The 21,121-nt window shown below is 41.7% G+C and overlaps 1 protein-coding gene across 1 annotated transcript in view; it reads left to right on the top strand.

The window, feature by feature from the left end:
• The window catches only part of DCAF5 (DDB1 and CUL4 associated factor 5), an 86,833-nt gene extending 65,965 nt beyond the window's left edge, over positions 1-20,868 (top strand). The window contains exons 7-9 of the mRNA XM_073609737.1: positions 8,656-8,722; positions 12,133-12,260; positions 18,706-20,868. Coding sequence (XP_073465838.1) covers positions 8,656-8,722; positions 12,133-12,260; positions 18,706-20,418 — 1,908 coding nt within the window. The 3' untranslated portion in view covers positions 20,419-20,868. The remainder of the gene's footprint in view (positions 1-8,655; positions 8,723-12,132; positions 12,261-18,705) is intronic.
• The last annotated feature ends 253 nt before the right edge of the window (positions 20,869-21,121 follow it).

Below are 21,121 nucleotides of genomic sequence, written 5' to 3'. Positions count from 1 at the left end.
TCAATCTGGATAGGAACGTGCAAGGCAAAGATGAGAGCAGTCAGCTTGCTGATATGTTCTCTTCCGTGTCACATTCCACGGAGAAGGCCAGTATTTTTCATGGTGTCCTCTCCTAGCGGGCCCCAGTGATTTACAATATAGTGTTCACCTTCATAGCCCTAATCCATTTTGGGATTTGCTTCCATGTAAGGCAACTTTCTGCCTACCGGTGCCTGGAGGCTTCCCCACCCCTCCTAATTGCTTCCAGTAAAGCAATGTGGCCCTTGTGAAATGATAGCAGGACTCTGGTTTTCATGGCTTCTGTTAACATTCCTTGCAGACATCTCCTTGTAGCAGAACATGCTCACAGTTCATATCAAACAGGCTGTCAGCACCCGCCTGCCCCTGGGGCTTGAAAGTCAGAAGGTAAAAGGATTTGTTATCCTTGGGCATCTGTACCGCCCATGGAATGTGCAGGGCTTGTGTACACAATGTGCTCAGCTGATGGCTCAATCCCTTCCTTACTGCTCACAGTTTATAATGAAATCAGGATGGCTGGATCTACATACAAATATTTTACTCTTCAAAGCATAACAGTTATTATTAGATGTGAGTTATAGATACATCAGGCCCTATGGTTTTCCATGGTCAGATTAGATATTGAATATTGCCGTCCAATGTAAAGTGTTTTCAGCGTACACACGTAATAGAGCTCTTCTCGAGAAGTGAGACCAGGAAATATCTGCCTGTGCTCACATTCCTCATTCTAGTGCTGGGACCCACCACCACACAGGTTATTCATACCTTGTACTCTTCTCCATGGAAGAGGAAAATATGAGGACACCTCCATTTTGGAATTTCTCCCTGTAATATTATTATTATTATACAGGATTTATATAGTGTCAACAGTTTGCACAGCACTTTACAACATTAGGGCAAACAGTACAGTTACAATATTATTATTATTATTATCATGCAGAATTTATATAGCGCGGACAGTTTACGCAGTGCTTTACAACATTAGGGCAGACAGTACAATTACAATACAATTCAATACAGGGGGGAATCAGAGAGCCCTGTTTGTTAGAGCTTACAATCTAGGAGGGAGGGTCAAGTTATACAAAAGGGTAATAGCTGTGGGGGATGAGCTAATGGAGAAAATAGTGCAGTTGTTAGATGGAGGCAGGATAGGCTTCTCTGAAGAGGAAAGTTTTCAGGTATCGCCTAAAAGTGGATACATTTGGAGACAGTTTGACAGATTGGGGTAGCGAATTCCAGAGGATGGGCGAGGCTCCGGAGAAGTCCTGGAGGCGGATATGGGGGGAGGTGATGAGGGAGCTAGAGAGCAGGAGGTCTTGGAAGGAACGAAGAGGGCGATTAGGTTGGTATTTTGAGACTAGGCTAGTGATGTAGCTGGGGGCAAAGTTGTGGATGGCTTTGTAACTTATAGTTAATATTTTGAATGTAATTCGTTGGGCGAGTGGCAGCCAATGGAGACATTGGCAGAGAAGGGGTAGCAGACACTGAGTGGTTTGTAACGTGGATGAGTCTGGCAGCAGCATTCATGATGGACTGAAGGGGGGATAGTCTATTTAAAGGTAAGCCAATGAGGAGAGAGTTGCAGTAGTCAAGGCGAGAGATAACCAGGGAGTGAATCGGGAGCTTTGTGGTTTCATTGGTTAAAAAGGGACATAGTTTAGAGATGTTGCGAAGGTTGAGGCGGCAAGCTTTGGAAAGTGATTGGATGTGGGGCCGAAAGGAGAGTTCAGAGTCTAGGATAACACCTATCACGTTGACGTGGGGATGGGTGGATGGTTGTGCCATTGCTCTTGACAGATAAGTCAGGGGAAGAGGCACGTGGCGGAGGAAATATAATAAGCTCAGTTTTGGACAAGTTGAGTTTGAGGAAGTGGTTTGACATCCATACAGATATGTCTGTTAGTAAGTTAGTGATGCGTGAGGAGACTGATGGAGTGAGTTGAGGGGTGGAGAGATAGATTTGTGTGTCGTCAGCGTAGAAATGACCAAGCTGACCCAGGGAAGAGGTGTAGATTGAAAATAAGAGGTCCAAGAGCAGAACCTTGGGGGACCCCGACGGAGAAGGGAAGAGGAGCGGAGGAAGTAAAATTGTAAGTAACACTGAAGGTGTGTTGGGATACGTAAGATTAGAGCCACTGAAGAGCACAGTCGCGGAGACCGAAGGAGTAAAGTTTTTTGAGGAGGAGGTGGTGTTCAACCGTGTCAAAGGCAGCTGAAAGGTCCATAAGTAGGAGTACAGAATAGTGTCCGTTGGTTTTTGCAGTTAGTAGGTCATTTGTGAGTTTTAAGAGAGCAGTTTCTGTGGAGTGTTGAGGGCGAAATCCAGATTTAAGGGGATCAAGAAGGTTATTCTTAATGAGGTGGTCACTCAGTTGGCTGTAAACCAGGCATTCAAGGAGTTTAGAGGAAAAATGGCAGCAAGGAGATAGGGTGTAGGTTGTTAGGATTGGTAGGGTCCGAGGACGGCTTTTTAAGTATGGGGGTGACCAGTGCATGTTTTAGAGTATTGGGGAAGATGCCAGAGGTGAGGGAGAGATTGAAGATGTGGGTTATAGAGAGTGTAGGATAGAGTCAGAGGGCGATTATAGTATTTGAGAGGGAATAGGGTCCAGGGCACAGGTGGTTAGGTGGGCGTTAGAAAGGAGTTTAACTTCGTCTGTAGTAGCAGATTTGAATAAGGGGAGTGTCAATTGTACCTGTTGACATGGGATCTTAACTGGGGGAGACCTGTAGAGTGGAGATTTCATCACGGATTGTATCAATCTTGTTTTTGAAGTGATTAGCAATCTCCTGGACAGTGAGTGAGTCAGTGGGTGGAGGCGGTGGAGGATGAAGTAGAGAGTTGAAGGTGGAGAAGAGTTTACGGGGACTGAATGATAAGGTGTTAATAAGAGTTGTAAAATAGGGCTGCTTGGCAATGTGGAGGAAAGAATAGTATTTTTGGAGGGCAGATTTGTATTAGTTGAAGCCTTTGAGAGACTTAGTCTTGTGCCACAGATGTTCAAGAGCGCATCTACGTTTTTTGAGAATTTTAGTGTCATCTGTTTGCCAGGGTTGTAGGGGTCCAGGCCTGGTTCTGCGTGTAGTGAGGGGAGCGAGCTTGTCCAGGGTGGAGGACAGGGATTTATTGTAGATGGAAATGGCTTGGTTGGGGCAGGACAGGGAAGAGATTTTGTCATAGAGGTGGTCAGTAGCAGAATAGAAAAGAGAAGAGTTGAAGTTGCGAAGGTTTCTGCGGGTGATGGTTATGCGATTGGAGGGAAAGGTGGTGGAAGACAGGGGGAGAGAGAAACTAATATGGTGGTGGTCAGAGAGAGGAAAAGGATTGTTTGAGAAGTTGCATGGAGTGCATAGGTAGGAGAATACAAGGTCAAGGGTGTTGCCATCAGAGTGAGTAGAAGCCTGTACCCATTGCTTCAGGTCAAATGAAGAGGTTAGACTAAGAAGTTTAGAAGTAGCAGGAGTGTTTGTATTGCAGGGATGTTGAAATCACCAAGAAGGATTGTGGGAATTTTCGAAGAGAGAAAGTAGGGTAGCCAGGCAGAAAACTCATCAAGGAAAGTTGACAATGGTCCAGGGGGCCGGTAGATCACAGCAATTCTTAGAGAAGTTGGGGAGAATAGATGTATACAGTGAACTTCAAATGATGTGAGGGAGGAGAGTGAATAACCTGGCAGGTGCTCTGGGGGGATAGGAGGAATCCCACTCCACCTCCCTTACGTCCATTAGGCCTAGGGGAGTGAGTCCAATGAAGGCCACCCTGGGAGAGGGAAGCAGAAGAAGGGGTGTCTGATTCGTGGAGCCAGGTTTCGGTGACAGCAAGTAGGTAAAGGAGTTAGTGACAAAGAGGTCATTAACAGCGGTGAGTTTGTTGCAGACAGAGCGGGCATTCCAGAGGGCACAGGAGAGGGGGAGGCTGGCCTTGGGAAGAAAAGGAACAGAGACTAAATTGCGTAGATTGCGACTACTGCCAGAGGGTGTAGGGTGATAGTGATGGGTGTGTTGGGTACAGTTAAATAAGGGAGGCCCAGGGTTTGGGGAAATATCTCCAGCGGTTAGGAGAAGCAGGACAATTCAATACAGGAGGAATCAGAGGGCCCTGCTCGTTCAAACTTACAATCTAAAAGGTAGGGCAAGTGATACAAAGGGTAATAGCTGTGGGGGTTGAGTTGATGATAAAAATGAAAGTACAGTTAGGTGGAGGCAGAATAGGCTTTTCTGAGAAGAAACATTTTCAGGCATCGCCTAAAAGTGGTTGGTATTTAGAGACTAGGTTAGTGATTTAGCTGGGGGCAGAGTTGTGGATGGCTTTGTAAGTTATTATCAGTATTTTGAATTTAATTTGTTAGATGAGTGGCAGCCAATGGAGGGATTTGCAGAGAGGGGTAGCAGACGCTGAGCGGTTTGTAAGGTGCATGATTGTGGCAGCAGCATTCATGATAGACTGAATAGGTGATGGCCTATTTAAAGGTAAGCCAATGAGGAGGGAGTTGCAGTAGTTTAGGCGAGAGATAGCCAGGAAGTAAATTAGGAGCTTTGTGGTTTCATTGGTTAGGAAGGTGCGTATTTTGGAGATGTTGCGGAGGTTGAGGTCGGCAAGCTTTGGAAAGTGATTGAATGTGGGGCTGAAAGAAGAGTTCAGAGTCCAGGAGAAAACCTAGCACCCTGGCATGCGGGGATGGGTTGACGGTTGTGCCATTGATCTTGACAGAGAAGGATAATAAGTGCCTCTGACTGTCTAAAGCAGTGATTCTCGACCCACCGGGCCATGGTCTCCCCCCTGGCTATTAAGCCAGCTACATATACTTTAACCTCTCACTGTACTTCCCATATCCCAAAGTGCCCCCCCAAGCACCTATAATGGCCCACAGTGGCCCCAGGTTCCTGAGAGCCCTCAGCCTCTACAGGGTCCTCCAACCTCCTTCAATGCTGTCTAGCCTCCCACAATGCCCCTCCAGCCACCCTTAGTCCCCCAACAGTGTCCTATAAAGTCCCCCAAACATCATGTATTGCTCCACAACCCCCTCCAGAAATTGTATCCCCTACAGAGTGACCAAGTCTGCTGAAGAGTTTCCTAAGCTGCATCTTGAGCCTTCCCACATTGCAATACATGCTTTGCGTTCCCATACTTTTTTTGGAACATGGAAGGTGGGGGGTGCCACCTTCCAGAGTCAAAAGTTACAAATATGGTTTCTCAATCACTGGAATGCATAGCCTTAGGGTCTCTTTAGACAGATGTAGAGTGCTTAAATCTTTTAAACTACACTAAAAAAAAAATAACATTTGGTGTAGCATACAATTAATACAGCTGTTGGAGCGCCTGCTGAAGTCCATATATTTACCTGTAGCGTGACATCTTTCTGTTGCTATGGGGAACAAAGGTAACCCTTTATCATAACTGTGTATGCATTTTGGATAGTTAAGGTAATAGGTAGACAAATTAGTCATTACTTTTAAAAGGGTATTGTCCATAGTGGAAACAGCCGTTGCCGAGGTACAATCTGTATTGTTGCTCATTACAACCAGATGTTTCCTGTTCTGACCCCCACTGAAAAAACGAAAAAAAAACGAATTGGTTGCTTTGACTATGCCTATTGGCAAATGAGACTAGATCTGAAAGTTTACCTGGTCTTCTAACTAGACCAACAAGTTCCATGACCTAAATTGTAGAAGAAGAAATTTTGTTGTCTTATTGCAACCAGTCTGGTGCAACCTTATCCTAATCGTACAGTACAGGACACAGGCTTGATATTCATAAACCCTGAGTTGTAGGCTGGTACCTTCAGGTGATTGGACACTGGCAAAGCTTTTAAAGGACATGCCCCCTAGGTGTTTACCTATAACCCTACCACACTCTGTGAGTCCTCCCTTTTTTATTTATATATACCGATATATTATTTTGTTTTTTTTTTTGTTTTTTTGCTAGTGTCCTAAGGTGATGGACCTCTATTCCCTTATGGAGAAAACACTCTTAGCTTTACCAGTTTATTATTTTACTTCAAAATTCTTTAATCAACTCTTCACTGTCTTCAACCACAGCAATATAAGCAGTGCTTCCGAATCAGTTACACTTAAGTAAAACCTTGGGAGCAGGACCGAGGCCCCACACTGTGGCAATGGCCTGTAATGTTGTTTTGGGCACTGGATGCTGCTTGGGCATTCACCATGACACTTGGTGCAATATGTGCAGTTAGCTGCACGATGCTTTACAGGTTCAGTGCCGTGGTCCATCCCAGAATCTGATGACCCCTTCTGGGGTATGCACATCATGATACGTAAAGCTGGGACCCCAAATAGGGATCAGTGACGTGGTCAGGTAAGACAGGGGTCACCCTGTTTACTAGATCGAATTTGTTATCCAATTGGTTGCTTTGAGCATTGCCTTCAGCCCAAAGCCACCAGTTCTTACCAATATAACTCAACCACAGACACAATTGTAGCATGTGTAGCAAGTCTGTACAGTTTGTGAACAGCTGCTGAGATCTAGAAAACTATGGCACTGACCAGGTATGTACTGTACATAACAGGAGAAAGTCAACACCAGAAGGCTGATATTAGCGTTAAGCCCGGTACACACTGCAAGTTAATTTTGGGTTGCACAAAAAAAGCCGTAGCAACACATGCAACATTGTTGATGCAAGCTCCACGGTGTGCTGACATTGGCTGCAAGGGCTGATTGGGATGCTGGTTTTCCAGCATGCCCCTTGGACAGGCTGCTGTATACTTTGACCAAAAGTCATCTGGTTCCTGATGAACCAGCCGATTTTCAGACAGTGTGTATCCAGTTTTACAATGGTGGATAGGTGCCTATACTGTCCCTGTATCTACTTTGACCCCAGTCTTTACACTACCACTGTTGATCAAATGCCTGTTAAGTGCATAGGCTTAAATGGAACTTACTTGAACCAAGAATTGTATTATCAGTCAGTGCAGCCAAACCTGATTGAAGATGTTGCTGAGTAAAATCGACTGGCTTCTAATGTCTCTTGGGATCTGCATAAGTGAGTTCCCCCTGCCATAGTTCCCAGGTGTGCTCCCACACCTCACTCCTGCAGCTGTAACAATCCTAATATATTAAAGTAAACTGAAAGGGGGATCAAACCCCCCCTGTAGTGGTCTCAGCATGCAAACAGACCCAAAAACACATTGAAGAGGAACTGAAGTCGGCAGGTGACTCAAATTGACCTCATCTACTTAAAGCTGAATATTGGATGGGTTAACCCTTTTAATTGTGTCAGATGAATTACCGTATATACTCGAGTATAAGCCGAGGCACCTAATTTTACCACAAAAAACTGGGAAAACTTATTGACTCGAGTATAAGCCTAAGGTGAGAAATCCGCAGCTACTGTAAGTGGAAAAGAGGGTCAACAATGCCCATTTGCAGCCTCACTGTGCCCATTTGCAGCCATAGGTCCCCCGAACTTCAAACTTGGTAGTTAAGGGTTCTTATAGGCCCCCTAGCTGCAGCCAAAATTTGGGGTCTCTAGACCCAAAGGGTCCCGAAATGACATTGCTGCAGATGGACACAGTTGACCGCGTTTGGGGCCCCATATCTCGAGGCCACTTGGTGCTAGGAACCCTAAATTTTGTGTGCAAACTCAGTGGAACTAGCACTAAAACATATCAAATGGAGTTCCTAGCACCAAGTGGCCCCGAGGTACGGGGCCGCAAAATCAGTTTGGAAAATGTCAAGCACTTTTCTGCAGCAGAGAATGACATTTTCCGAACCGACTTTGGGGCTCCGTATCTTGGGGCAACTAGGTGCTAGGAACCCAATTGGATATGTTGTAGTGCTAGTTCCACTGTGTTTGCAAACCAAATTTGGGGTTCCTAGCACCAAGTGGCCCCGAGATACGGGGTCCCAAAGTCGGTTTGGAAAATGTCATTCACTGCTGCAGAAAAGTGCTTGACTCGAGTATAAGCCGAGGGGAGCATTTTCAGCACAAAAAAAATGTGCTGAAAAACTCAGCTTATACTCGAGTATATATAGTAGTTGCTACATTTCCAAAATGTGTTTATTAATTGTGTGCCTGGAGTTGCTCTAGTTCCCACTCCCTTGATTAAATCTGCAGACCCCAAAACTTGGATGAAGACGCATCAAATCCATTGGGCAATTTGGCTGATTGTCTGGATGATATCATTGGATTTTTTTATTCCTAGTTCTGCAGCCAAAGAGACTTATTGTAAATGCAAAGTGAACTGTAGCTTGTCCGTGTTATGTAAAAGAGCTGCATCTTAATATGCAAGTCAATGTAACATCTAATTACCAAAGTATATCTCATTACAGCCTGTGGAAATGATTACATTGTTTGTTCACTTCACCTTCCATCATATCTACAAGATACCTTATCCAAATCTTAGCTGGTATAGTGTTATATCTGTTTTATGTATCTTATTCTTAATGCAACATGAACAGGGATGTTGTAGATGAGCAAAGGAAAGTGGGAAACAACTAGTCAAGTTCTGGCATTAATTTTTAAACCTACACGGACAGATGCCATCTGATTGGTTGCTGTGGACAACATCTTCACTTTTTCTTTCCTCCGCCTTTTATAGATAGTTTTGGCAAATGCTGGTCCTGTTTGGTAACTTATTGTGAATAAAATAACATTTTCCAACATTCTTTTGTTTCAGTACATTCTCTCTGGCTCTGATGACTTCAACCTGTACATGTGGAAAATCCCATCCAGCCCAGAAGCAGGTGTGTAAATGTAATTGTGACTCTGCAGACTGGACTTCATCTAACGCAGGAAGTGCCAGCATGTGCTTGGAGTTTATAGGCCACATTTACCTATACTGTGTGTACCCTGTGTACTCTGAACTGTCATAGAAACCTGATTACCTCTCTTTGTATAGCGTTATTGAATTTCCATCACAGAAACTTGTAGACACACAACCTTTGGTGCCAAATGCAGCAGTCCTTTGCTGAAACACTCCTTTTACACTTAACATTATTTTGTTTTAACCTGACTCACTATATTGTGAAAATGTGCTATTGAGTTTATAAGTGATAACCTTTATTACAACTGATGAAATACATTTGTTGTCAATAACTGTACAGACAAAAGCTGCCTCTACAGAAGCCTACTGTGTCCAATGGTAGATTCGGCCCTGGGTATAGATTTAATTTTTATAATTCTCCATTATTCAGTGCTCCAGGTTCTGCCCCCAAATTTTCAAATTTTCCCCGGCAGCTGGAAGTATCTTCTCACCCCGGGTAAGTATAACCGAGTGCATCACTATCCAGCACTCTATTCATGAAGCTCAAATATAATATAACTATTTTCTCAAATATAATCAGTCTGAGCCCTGGTTCACATTGGTACGATTTGACATGCAATTTGACATGTTTGCATCATCCTAATTGGTACACCGATGCATTTGCGACGCCGCACTGATTTAAACAACTTTTTGCGATTTCGGGCTGCGATTTACATTGATATCTGTGCAGAAACCTGCACCGATGTCTCTGAAATCACCGCTGAAATCGGGACTGAAATGCAGGAGTGAAATTGTGCGAGTTCAGCTGAACTCGCACGGCTTCATTCCCACAGCTTAGTGTGAACCTGGGCTTATAGTAAAACGTGTAAATGTGAAAAATCAAAACACATAATCTCGCAACATGTGAATCCTTCTTCAAACCTTATATCTTCCCTTTGTTTTTGTGCCCCCAGTGTGAATCAACTCTCACCAGATATCCAGACCCCTATGTATATGGGTCAAATCAGGCACGATGCAAATATCTTTGGCGCCTTCAGATGTCTCCCTCCTGCAGATGGATTCTCACCAGAATCTGCGACCCATGGTTCTCATAGGTTCCAAACAAGCACAACATGTAGGGACACAGCCACTACATGCTCACTTTTTGTGCTCCAAACTTGCACCAGACGTCGCCAGGGTCCCTCAGATTATTCACGAGAATAGTAGGGGAGAAAACAGCTTATAGTGTAGTAGGATGAAGACCACTGTTTATTTAATAAAAAGATGAACTTACAAAAGTCTAGAAGATAACAGAATATGATGATAAAACAAAGATGGCAAAAATGATGATTATTATACAGGATTTATATAGCGCCAACAGTTTGCTCAGAGCTTTACAACATGAGGGCAGACAGTACAGTTACAATACAATTCAACACAGGAGGAGTTCAGAGTGCCCTGCATGTTCTAATGAACTTATAAGAGATCATCTGTATTACTACTGATGAAGAGAAATAATTTGTTGTCAATAACTGTACAGAAAAAAGCTGTCTCTAATTACGTTAAAATTGTTTTGCTGAACAGTCATGATGGGATCAGAAAATCGCTGTCTTTTGTCCATGTGTACCTTTTAGTTTCAGTATACTATAAATGGTACAGGTATTTCATATGACACCTGCATTGGTCATTAATTAGGATCTAGTAACATCTTTCGGTATGTCCTTAGTGATGTGTAATAGTAACTAGTCATACTTTACTTTTTTTATCCAAGCATTCCATCAGTGTGGATACTTTTATAGACACTTCCTAATCATTGAGGTAAAATAGCTATACATACAATTGGTAGTACTGGTAGCTTGTGCCAGCAGCTACAGGTATGCTTTTCCTGAATACATTTAGAAACCGTATGCTATTTTAAAGCATTGTCATATTGTACATTTAGATACAGTATACTTTTTTGGAGGATTATTGTACTGTACATCTTTCAAGTATTGTGTTCCAGTATTTTCTGAAGTCATGTGCAGCCTTCTTCAGAGCCTAAAGTGGAAGACCGCGCAAAACCTATTCTTACATCTGCTCCAACCCCCCTTCTAACTTCTATACTAACTAACCTGTCCGCTCTTCTCAAGACCTCCTACTCTCAAGCTCTCTCATCTCCTCCTCCCATGCTCGTCTCCAGGATTTCTCCAGAGCCTCTCCCATCCTCTGGAACTTTCTACCTCTACCCGTCCGGCTATCCCCTACTCTTGCTACCTTCAGGCGATCCCTGAAAACTCATCTCTTTGGGAAAGCCTATCACGTCTCCAACTAATCTTCTACCGCTTCCATCAGGTCATTCCCCACAGTTACAACCTTTTGTACCACCTGCCCCACCCTATTAGATTGTAAGCTCTTCTGAGCAGGGCCCTCTTAATCCTCTTATATTTTATTGTATTATAACTGTATTGTCTCCTTTTTATATTGTAAAGCGCTGCGTAAACTGTTGGCACTATATAAATCCTGTATAATAATAATAATAGTGGGAAGATGCTTATACTTACCTATTCTCAGGCACTCCAGTCCGGTCACGTAATCTCTCAAAAGCCACCTTCAGAGGAGAGAAGAGCGCAGCGACAACAGCTGCAATGCCTGAGCGATGACATTACACTTTTGGGCATCTGTTCTTGACTGTCCCTTCTCTTCCTAAAGCTAGCACTGGGAGCCAATCACATGACCAGACTGAAGAGCACTGTGAATAGGTAAGTATAGACCTCTTTCCTCTACAAGGTAGTTAGAATGGGGGTAGGAACAAGTTAGATAGGCTTAGCCCAAATTTCCACTTTAACAGAAGCATAAAATGTTTATCAGCCACAATAGTTTGTGTTCTACACAAAGCAAGCTTAGTTTCTCCTCCCGTGTCCTATGACTTTGTACAATCTAGGCAGATTATATCCGCAAAAAGTGTAAAAAACGGGAGAGGGGAGTGTGAACACAGGAAAACTGGTGCACACATAATCTGGTGCAGCTGTACATAGTAACCCAATCAGCTTCTAGTTTTCATTGTCAAAGCTTAATTAAACAAGCTGAATTTAGAAGCTGATTGGCTACCACCATTTTGGTAATTCACCCCCCCCCCCTCTCCATAGCAGGTCTGCAAGCCCAAATAGGCTAATTTCTATCCAAGCAAAGTAGATTATTGCATCACTATTGAGTTATAAATGACTTGGAAGACTTGGAACTAACTCAGAGCTATCAATCACCATGAAACACACTTAGGACCTAACAGGAATTTCTCTAGCATTGTTCATGTGTGTCAGAGGTTTTCAGCAGCTGGAATGCTATATGCATGTTACAATTTGTTAAAGCATTACAGCATATTGTATTTTTATTACCTTAATATCATGTCAAATCAGTGTTAATATCTTCTTGTAGGTGGACCGGGCAGAGTTGTAAATGGTGCTTTTATGGTACTGAAGGGACATCGTTCAATTGTGAATCAAGTTCGATTCAACCCAGACTCCTACATGATCTGTTCTTCGGGTGTTGAAAAGATTATAAAGGTAAGTATAGTAAGTAAGGAACTAAGATGTTCATGCATAAACTGTAGGTATCACATTTCACCTATGCATTGTAGAAACACTAATTAAAGGTGAGTGGTTTGGCTGTTGAAATTTAAGCTGGCCATAGATTAATTGAAATTTGACCGTTTCAACAGGGACCAGCCAAAATTTCGATCCATCTGTGGCCAATCCTGTTCAAAAGCGGTCGATCTACTGATCGACTGCTCATGTATTATGGGCTTGCTGGAAAACTTTCATTCGATCAGCACTGCAGCCAATGGGAATACAATGGCACGACGAAGGGATTCTCGCATCCACCTCAAATGTGTGGATGGGGAAATCGGTTTAGTTTTTTTCCCCATTTAGTCAGCTTACGCTAAACGAAAAGACTTAGCCATGTATGGCCAGTTTTACCATAGTATAAAAAGACTACGGCTTACTGAGGACAGGGACATTTTGTAATATACATATACATGAACTGTTTGCAATCTGTGGTAAAAAAATTTATATGTGTGTGTGTGTGTGTGTATATATATATATATATATATACACACACACACACACACAGTATCTCACAAAAGTGAATACACCCCTCACATTTTTGTAAATATTTTATTATATATTTTCATGTGACAACACTGAAGAAATAACATTACATTTACATTGTATCAAAGTGTCATTTCTTCAGTGTTGTCACATGAAAAGGTGTAATAAAATATTTTCACCAATGTAAGGGGTGTACTCGCTTTTGTGAGATGATCGTGTGTGTGTGTGTATATATATATATATATATATATATATATATATATATATATATATATATATATATATATATTATACACACACATACAGTTGTGCTCAAACGTTTGCATACCCTGGCAGAAATTGTGAAATTTTGGCATTCATATTAAAAATATGACTGATCATGCCAAAAAACTGTCTTTTATTTAAGGACAGCAATCGCATGAAGCCATTTATTATCACATAGTTTTTTGGATCCTTTTTAAATCATAATGATAACAGATATCACCCAAATGGCCCTGATAAAAAGTTTACATACCCTGGAATGTTTGGCCTTGGTACAGACACAGAAGGTGGCACTCACATGTTAAAATGGCAATTAAAGGTTAATTCCCCAAATTGAAATCACAATTAGTGTCTGTGTATAAATAGTCAATGAGTTTGTTAGCGCTCACATGGATGCACTAAGCAGGCCAGACACTGAGCCATGAGGAGGTAGAAAAGAACAGTCAAAAGAACTGCATAACAAGATAATGAAACTTTTTACAAAGATGGAAAAGGATATAAAAAGATATCCAAAGCCTTGAATATGCCAGTCAGTACTGTTTAATCACTTATTAAGAAGTGGAAAATTAGGGGCTCTTTTGATACCAAGCCAGGGTCAGGTATACCAGGAAAAGATTGCAGCCACAACTGGCGGCAGAATTGCTCAGGATACAAAGAAAAATCCACAGGTAACCGCAGGAGAAATACAGGCTGCTCTCCAAAAAGACGGTGTGGTTATTTTTAAGGAGCACGATTCAACAATAAGAAAACAATATTAAAACACTCAAAATGGAAAGAGTCCTCAATCCTATTGTAGCAGCGCTCTTGTCAGATAAAACAAATGACAAGCTTCCATATAAAATTCATATATGAGTCAATAAAACAAAGGAGTCCAGCTTGTGCTGTGATTTGTTCAAAACTCCATCCACCAAACAATTCCCCATGTGAAGGAATCTCCCCTTTGGGGGTGCACTCACCACAAGTACAGCTGTAATGAGCCTTTAGTTTTACTGTTCCTCCAACCAAAGCTTCCACCGAACTCTAGTCACACTATGCAAGACTCCGTTATAATCATGTGAAAAAATAAATAATTGTCCACATAGCGTGATACTGTATTGAAGTTTTAATAACCAAATAAAACCCCTCTTACAAGTTACACGTAGAAGTTAAACTGAAGCAGTAATAAAGTGCTTAAATGCAAACGTTATTCACCAGCTCGTCAGAATGGAGGACCAGATTTGTCTGTGTACATCAGCGATCTACTTCCTGGATATCCGACAGCCTGTGAAATGCGCACGTCACTTCCGGCAAATAACTGAGATCACGGCGCGTTTCGTCACTTCCTGACTTCGTCTGAGGGCGTGATCGCATGACCTGATGGCCGGTACTTATGTAAATAGGAGTACTAGCATTGTGGCTAATTAACCATTCATGTCTCACCCTCTGTATTCAATAGCATGCCACCCATCAAATACATAGACTGGTAGCTACATACAACACGGAGACACCTGGACCACAAGTCTAACACCGTTCAGCTACTATTGGCAACGATAAAAACAATAAAATGATATGCAATGATGTGCTACTATTGGCAGCGATAAAAACAAAAAATGATATGCAATGATGTGCAAATAGCTAACTGTTCATATTTATAGTAAAAACCGTAATATGTTAATAACGATAAACTCTTCATAAAAAATAGTTAAAACTATAATTTAAAATACACTATGATAAATAATCAGTGTCTTAAATTAGGACATATATTGCATGCACAATTAAAATGTACTCTTGTATCCCGATCCATACTTCAGGACTGATATGATTCAAACACTAAGCTGTATGGAAATAATCCCTACTTGGCATAAAGATATATTAAAAAATTGATTCAAAAATATTTTAAAAATATTGATTCAAAATTATAGTCTGGAAAAAAGTGCTAAGTGTGGCTGATAAAACGATGTTTAGTTCTATGTTCAAACCTTTGGGGGAGCGCACATCTATTAAATAGATCCACTGGGTCTCACGTTTTGACAACTCTCGAAAGAGATTTAGACCCCTCCAATGTGGTTCAAGGTGTTCCACCCCCCAAAATTCCAGACCAGCTGCATCCTGATTGTGTTTCAGTTTAAAATGTAAGGACACATTATGGTCCTTGAACCCCATTTTGATGTTATGAATATGTTCAGCTATCCTGACTCTCAGCATCCTTTTGGTGCGTCCTACATAGATGAGGCCACATGGGTATTTTAGAGCATATACCACATAAGTACTGTTACAAGTAATGAACTGTTTTATATCAAAACTTCTATTGTTAGATGTGGATATGAAATTGTCCAGACCTCTAATTGATCTTGTGACCTCCCCACATGCCTTGCACCGTCTACAAGCGAAGAAATCATTACGATCCCAGAATGACTGTGGGCGTGTTGGAGGATCTATAACTTTTTTTATCGCTCGATCGCCAAAACTGGGCGCTTTTCTGTATATAAACTGTGGTGTAAGAGGGAGTGCTGTGTTCAATTTCTTGTCCATGAGTAGGATATGCCAATGTTTAAAAATTGACTCATCTTCTTTTGTACTGGGCATGAAACCCAGAGATAAAGCCTCACTCTTTGTTATTCTTCAAATCAGGGGAGATCACTGTGTTCTTTTCTTGTAAACAAACATCTCTGGAAATCAAACCCACTTCTTCAACCACTTTTTCCAAAATTTGTGGGTCATAACCTCTAGCTTTAAACCTTTCAGTTAGAATTTTAGACTGTGAGAGAAAATTCTCGACTTGCGTGGAACAATTTCTCTTGACCCGCATGATTTGTCCTTTCGGGATGTTTTTAAGCCAGAGGGGATGGTGGCCACTTGAAGTAGGAACATAACTATTTCTATCTGTCTCTTTAAAATAGACTTTTGTCTCCAGTCTATCATCCTGACGATAAATGTTTACAACTAAGAAGTTGATTTCTTCACTATGCCAATGTGAGGTCAACTTAATGTTGTTTTTAAATTTAATTTCTGTAAAAAAAGGCAAAGGGACTCCGTCGTTCCCGCCCAGATAAAAAAGAGGTCATCAATAAAACGTTTATAAAAAATCAGCTTGGATCGCTTGTCTTTAAAAATGTCTTCCCATTCTGCCATGAATAAATTCGCTATAGTGGGCGCGAATTTCGCACGCATGGCAACGCCTCTCTGTTTCAAATAAAATTTGTTACCATAGCAAAAATAGTTATGGGATAGACACAAGTCTAAGGCATGTCTGAGAAAAATTTTCTGATTATGGGGCAGGTCTTCTTTTTGACTGAGAGCCCAATTTAACGCTAGAAGGGCATCATCATGTTGTATTATAGAATACAAAGATGCTACATCTGCTGTTACTAAAAGGACATGCTGCTTTCCTGCCAAATCCACATTCTGCAAGCAATTCAAAAATTTTTTGTGTCTCCCAAAAAATAAGAACGGTCTTGACCACACTTTTTTGTAAAAATATTAAAATATATATATATATTGTAAATATTGTCCCATTCTTGAGGAGACAGAATCTATGATATTAACAATGGGTCTTGCAGGGGGATTAGTCGGATCCTTATGAACCTTAGGTAGGGTGTATAGGTAGGGTTTAAACTAAAGGCGCATTACAGCTGTACTTGTGGTGAGTGCACCCCCAAAGGGGAGATTTCCTCACGTGGTGAATTGTTTGGTGGATGGTGTTTTGAACAAATTGCAGCACAAGCTATAACTGGGCTCCTTTGTTTTATTGACTCGTATATTAATTTTTTTATAGAAGCTTTTCATTTGTTTTATCTGACAAGAGCACTGCTACAATATGATTGAGGACTCTTTCCATTTTGAGTGTTTTAATATTGTTTTCTTATTGTAACGCTTTTTTTTAGTAGCTGCTTTTTACTTGTGATTTTACAATTAGTGTTGTATTTTCATAGAAGTGTGACGTTTATATACTACATAGGAACTCAAAGTGCATTTGTCCTGGGCGTTCAACGGTGCTTTTTTAGGTGGGCCAGTTTTAAGCATGCTCTATACAATTCAACAATACTTGAACAAAAAAAGAGCTGCATGGTTGAGGTGCCAGAAGGAAGCCTTTACTGCTCCAATGCCACAAAAAAGCCAATGAGGCATGTCAAGGTTGTTGGGCATATTGTAACCAGGCTTTTTTATGGAACTTGTACAGTAAAGGCTTCTTTCTGGCAACTTGACCATGCAGTTCTTTTTTGTTCAAGTATCATCGTATTGTGCTCCTTAAAAACTACCACACCATCTTTTTCCAGAGCAGCCTGTATTTCTCCTGCCGTTACCTGTGGGTTTTTCTTTGTATCCCGAACAGTTCCTGTGGCAGTTGTGGCTGAAATCTTTCTTGATCTTCCTGACCTTGGCTTGGTATCAAGAGATCCCCAAATTTTCCACTTCCTAATAAGTGATTAAACAGTACTGACTGGCATATTCAAGGCTTTGGATATCTTTTTATATCCTTTTCCATCTTTGTAATGTTTCATTACCTTGTTACACAGGTCTTTTGACTGTTCTTTTCTACCTCCTCGTGGCTCAGTGTCTAGCCTGCTTAGTGCATCCATGTGAGAGCTAACAAACTGATTGACTATTTATACATAGACACTAATTGTGATTCAAAAAGCCACACATGTGGAAATTAACTTTTAATTGCCATTTTAACCTGTGTGTGCCACCTTCTGTATCTGTACCAAGGCCATACATTCCAGGGTATGTAAACTTTTTATCAGGGCCATTTGGTTGATTTCTGTTATCATTATGTCAGGTGCTCTCTTCCTCTCCTTCTTCCACCAGCAATGGGCAGTGGTCCTGAATACTGTAGAGACTGGTGCCACGTAATGAAAGTAACACAACTCTCTGCAGCATTTTGAACCCAGGATGGCTTGATGACACGCCCCCAGGGACGCCCACAATAAATGGATTAAATGACTGCAGGACTTTGAATTCTTAAGTATATTTGTTAAAGAGATTATAAAGGTAAAAAAAAAAAAAAACAACAACAAACATCTCTACAATTACCTACTCCGTGCAATGGATTTGCACAGAGCAGCCAAGAACCTCCTCTTCTCCGGTCCCCCGCCAGCGCTCCTGGCTTCTTCTCTCTGTCCAGTGCCCCTATGGGGGCACTCGTGTGCTCGCTCCTGAGCCCTGCTACTGTGTCCATTGACACAGATAGCGGGACTCGGCCCCTCCCCCAACTCCCTCGTCACTGGCTTTGATTGACAACAGTGGGAGTCAATGGCTCCTGGTGCTCCTGCAAAGCCAGGGAAACCCAGAAGTGAGGGGGGAGAAGTGCTGCAAATGTGCACAGCGCTGGATCGAATGAGGGCTCAGGTATGTAAAAGAAGGGGTGAGCGGGGAAACTGATGCCTAAAATTTTTTACTTTAATGCAAGTAATGCATTAAAATAAATAATGTTTAGGCATTGGAACCACTTTAAGCTGGTGTTGGACTTTAACTTCACTAGTAAATCAAGCAAAAGAGTTTATTTTGTGAAGTATATGCAACCTAGACTATGCTAAGAATGTTTATAGCAAATTACTGTACCTGGGATTAGGATTACCTGTAAAGTATACTTGTCTGTGGTGTACATCTGCATTGCATCTATTTTGTTTCTGGTAATTAATCTTTGTTTTTCTTTGAGGTTTGGAGCCCTTACAAGCAACCAAACTGTACTGGGGACCTTGATGGTGAAATAGAGGATGACTCTCGTAGTCTGTACACCCATGAGGAATACATTGGACTTGTACTCAACAGTGGAAGTGGTTTGTCCCATGATTATGCCAACCAGTCTGTCCAGGAAGACCCCCGAATGATGGCCTTCTTTGACTCGCTGGTGAGGAGGGAGATCGAAGGTTGGAGCTCTGACTCTGACAGCGACAGCACAATTTTACAGCTCCATCCTGGTGTCAGTGAACGCTCTGCCTACAGTGATTCTGAGTCATCAACCTCATTACCTTCTTCTCCAGCACAAATTCCAGGGGAATCTGATGATGCTGTCCATGCAGGCGAGTCACAAAGATCATCAGAATCACCTTCAACAAGACCAGGACCTACATCCCAAAAGTTACGACTACTGGCCTTGAGAAAGTATCAAGACAAACGACTGTCAGCCATGTCCAACAACTCTGACTCAGAGGACAATGCTTGTGAAACGGAAGCAGAGGGTGAACCTTTCCCTCGCCCTCGTTCCCCAAGTCCTGAGGAAGAAAGATCTAGCAGCAGCAGCAGCAGTAGTAGCAGCGATGAAGAAGACAACCTTAATGATCGGAGGGCCTTAATGAGACAAAGAAACGCATTAAGGCAGCAAAAGAAAATAAATAAGGAGGAAAAGACTAAAGTTAATGCAGAAAGTACAGCCGCCCTAATCGGTGAGGATGTATATGATTATCCTCAAATCGCAGTAGATGATGTTTCAACGTCTGCCGAATCCTCACCTGACCGAAGAGGTCCTAGGGAAGTAGACCGAAAATCTTCACTGTGTACCAGCATAGACTCTGTAGAAAGGAAAATCTACAAAGCCTACAAATGGCTTCAGTATTCTTATATATCTTATTCTAAAGGTAAAGATGGAGATACTTCCACAGGTGATGGTGACAGTGAGGATGTGAGACCAGGAACCAGTGGAAGGAATAGTGTGTTACCACCCACAAATGAAGCAGACCATACGTTCAGTCCGCTTGAATGCAAAAACCATCCCAGTGACAATGAACAGCTTATGCGCAAAGACTTCTTATTAGAAAGCCTTAACCTTCGTAAGAAGCATCAAAATGAACCTCACTCCTGGTTGGAAGAATTAGAGAATTCTTCTCAAGACACAGGGTCTATAGAATGCCCATCAGAAACTAAAAAGATAAATGGAACTGCTGTCCACACGTCATGCTCAGATGATTCCTGTGATCAGCTTGAGACTAGTGTGGTACAAATTGGCACAGAGTCACATCAGCTCACAATAAACCAGCAATCTCCTTGTCCTGAGAATAAAAGCACAGACAATAACCTAAGAAACCAGGAGGGTGAAATGGAGGATGAGGGGGCAGATATTCCTTGTACTAATCATCAGAGTAATGGTCATTTGCCCCCTCATTGCACAGACTGTAATAGCACTGGGCAAAGTTATGGGGAACAGTCAGGAAGGTGCTGTCATAGTTGCTCCAACATGGAGACTACCAACTCTGCTCAGGCAGCAGTGCACAAAGGCATGTGTTTACCTGAAATGGGCTCTAATAGGGGTACCAAAGATAACAACATCACATGTCATACAAACTCTGGGGGTTTGCAGCAGTCTCCAAGTGGACTAAAGAGACAATGGCAAGAAGAATCTGAAAGTTCTTCTGAAAAGAAAATGAAATTCTAAGTTCACCTCTCTTCATGTCATTGAAGAGACATTAAAATGTGTGTACAATCTGGTTCTGAAATCTGGGGCTATGTGTATTTGATTGCTTAAGCCACTGTTTGGCTTTATGGGGCATAGCCAACATTTAGTTTGCACTAAAGGAATCCGTGTTTTCTTTAATCCGTTTTTATAATTTGGTTTCCCTCCCTTTACATTTACTTGAGAGAGCTGGCTTCTGCCAGTGTGACTCACTTCTGTGGCTATAGATAAAATATTGGTGCGTATCACCACCCGTTTGTGTGGAAGTAATGCAGCGCATTGGAAAATAATCTGAAATGTAACAGTCTGAATATTTTTTTATTTTTTTCTGTACATTGCCAAAGCAAACACTTTAATAATTGGATATGAATATTTGTGACAATAACTTTAGGAATTACCCATCAAATTAAAGAAAACAAACATTTTTTTTCACATGTGTATTTCTTTCCAATTAATTATGGGGGTGATTTTAGTGGACTATTCTTTATATTTGGGAGTTATCAATTAATTTGTAAGCCCTGTTGTTTAGTACATAAATTATGAATATTAAAGTGATGCATGCCATTTCTTTCTGTCTAACAGTATCTGTGCATAGAGGCTGTTGTGAGCTTTGTTACTCCCTCTGTCTTGTCGGGGCTCTCTGACAATCCCTAGATAGCAGGCTTTTTAATTCAGACTTCTGAAA

Source organism: Aquarana catesbeiana, linkage group LG13 (assembly GCF_042186555.1).
Source record: "Aquarana catesbeiana isolate 2022-GZ linkage group LG13, ASM4218655v1, whole genome shotgun sequence".
Classification (NCBI taxonomy): domain Eukaryota; kingdom Metazoa; phylum Chordata; class Amphibia; order Anura; family Ranidae; genus Aquarana; species Aquarana catesbeiana.
This window is presented reverse-complemented; position numbering and strand designations above follow the sequence as displayed.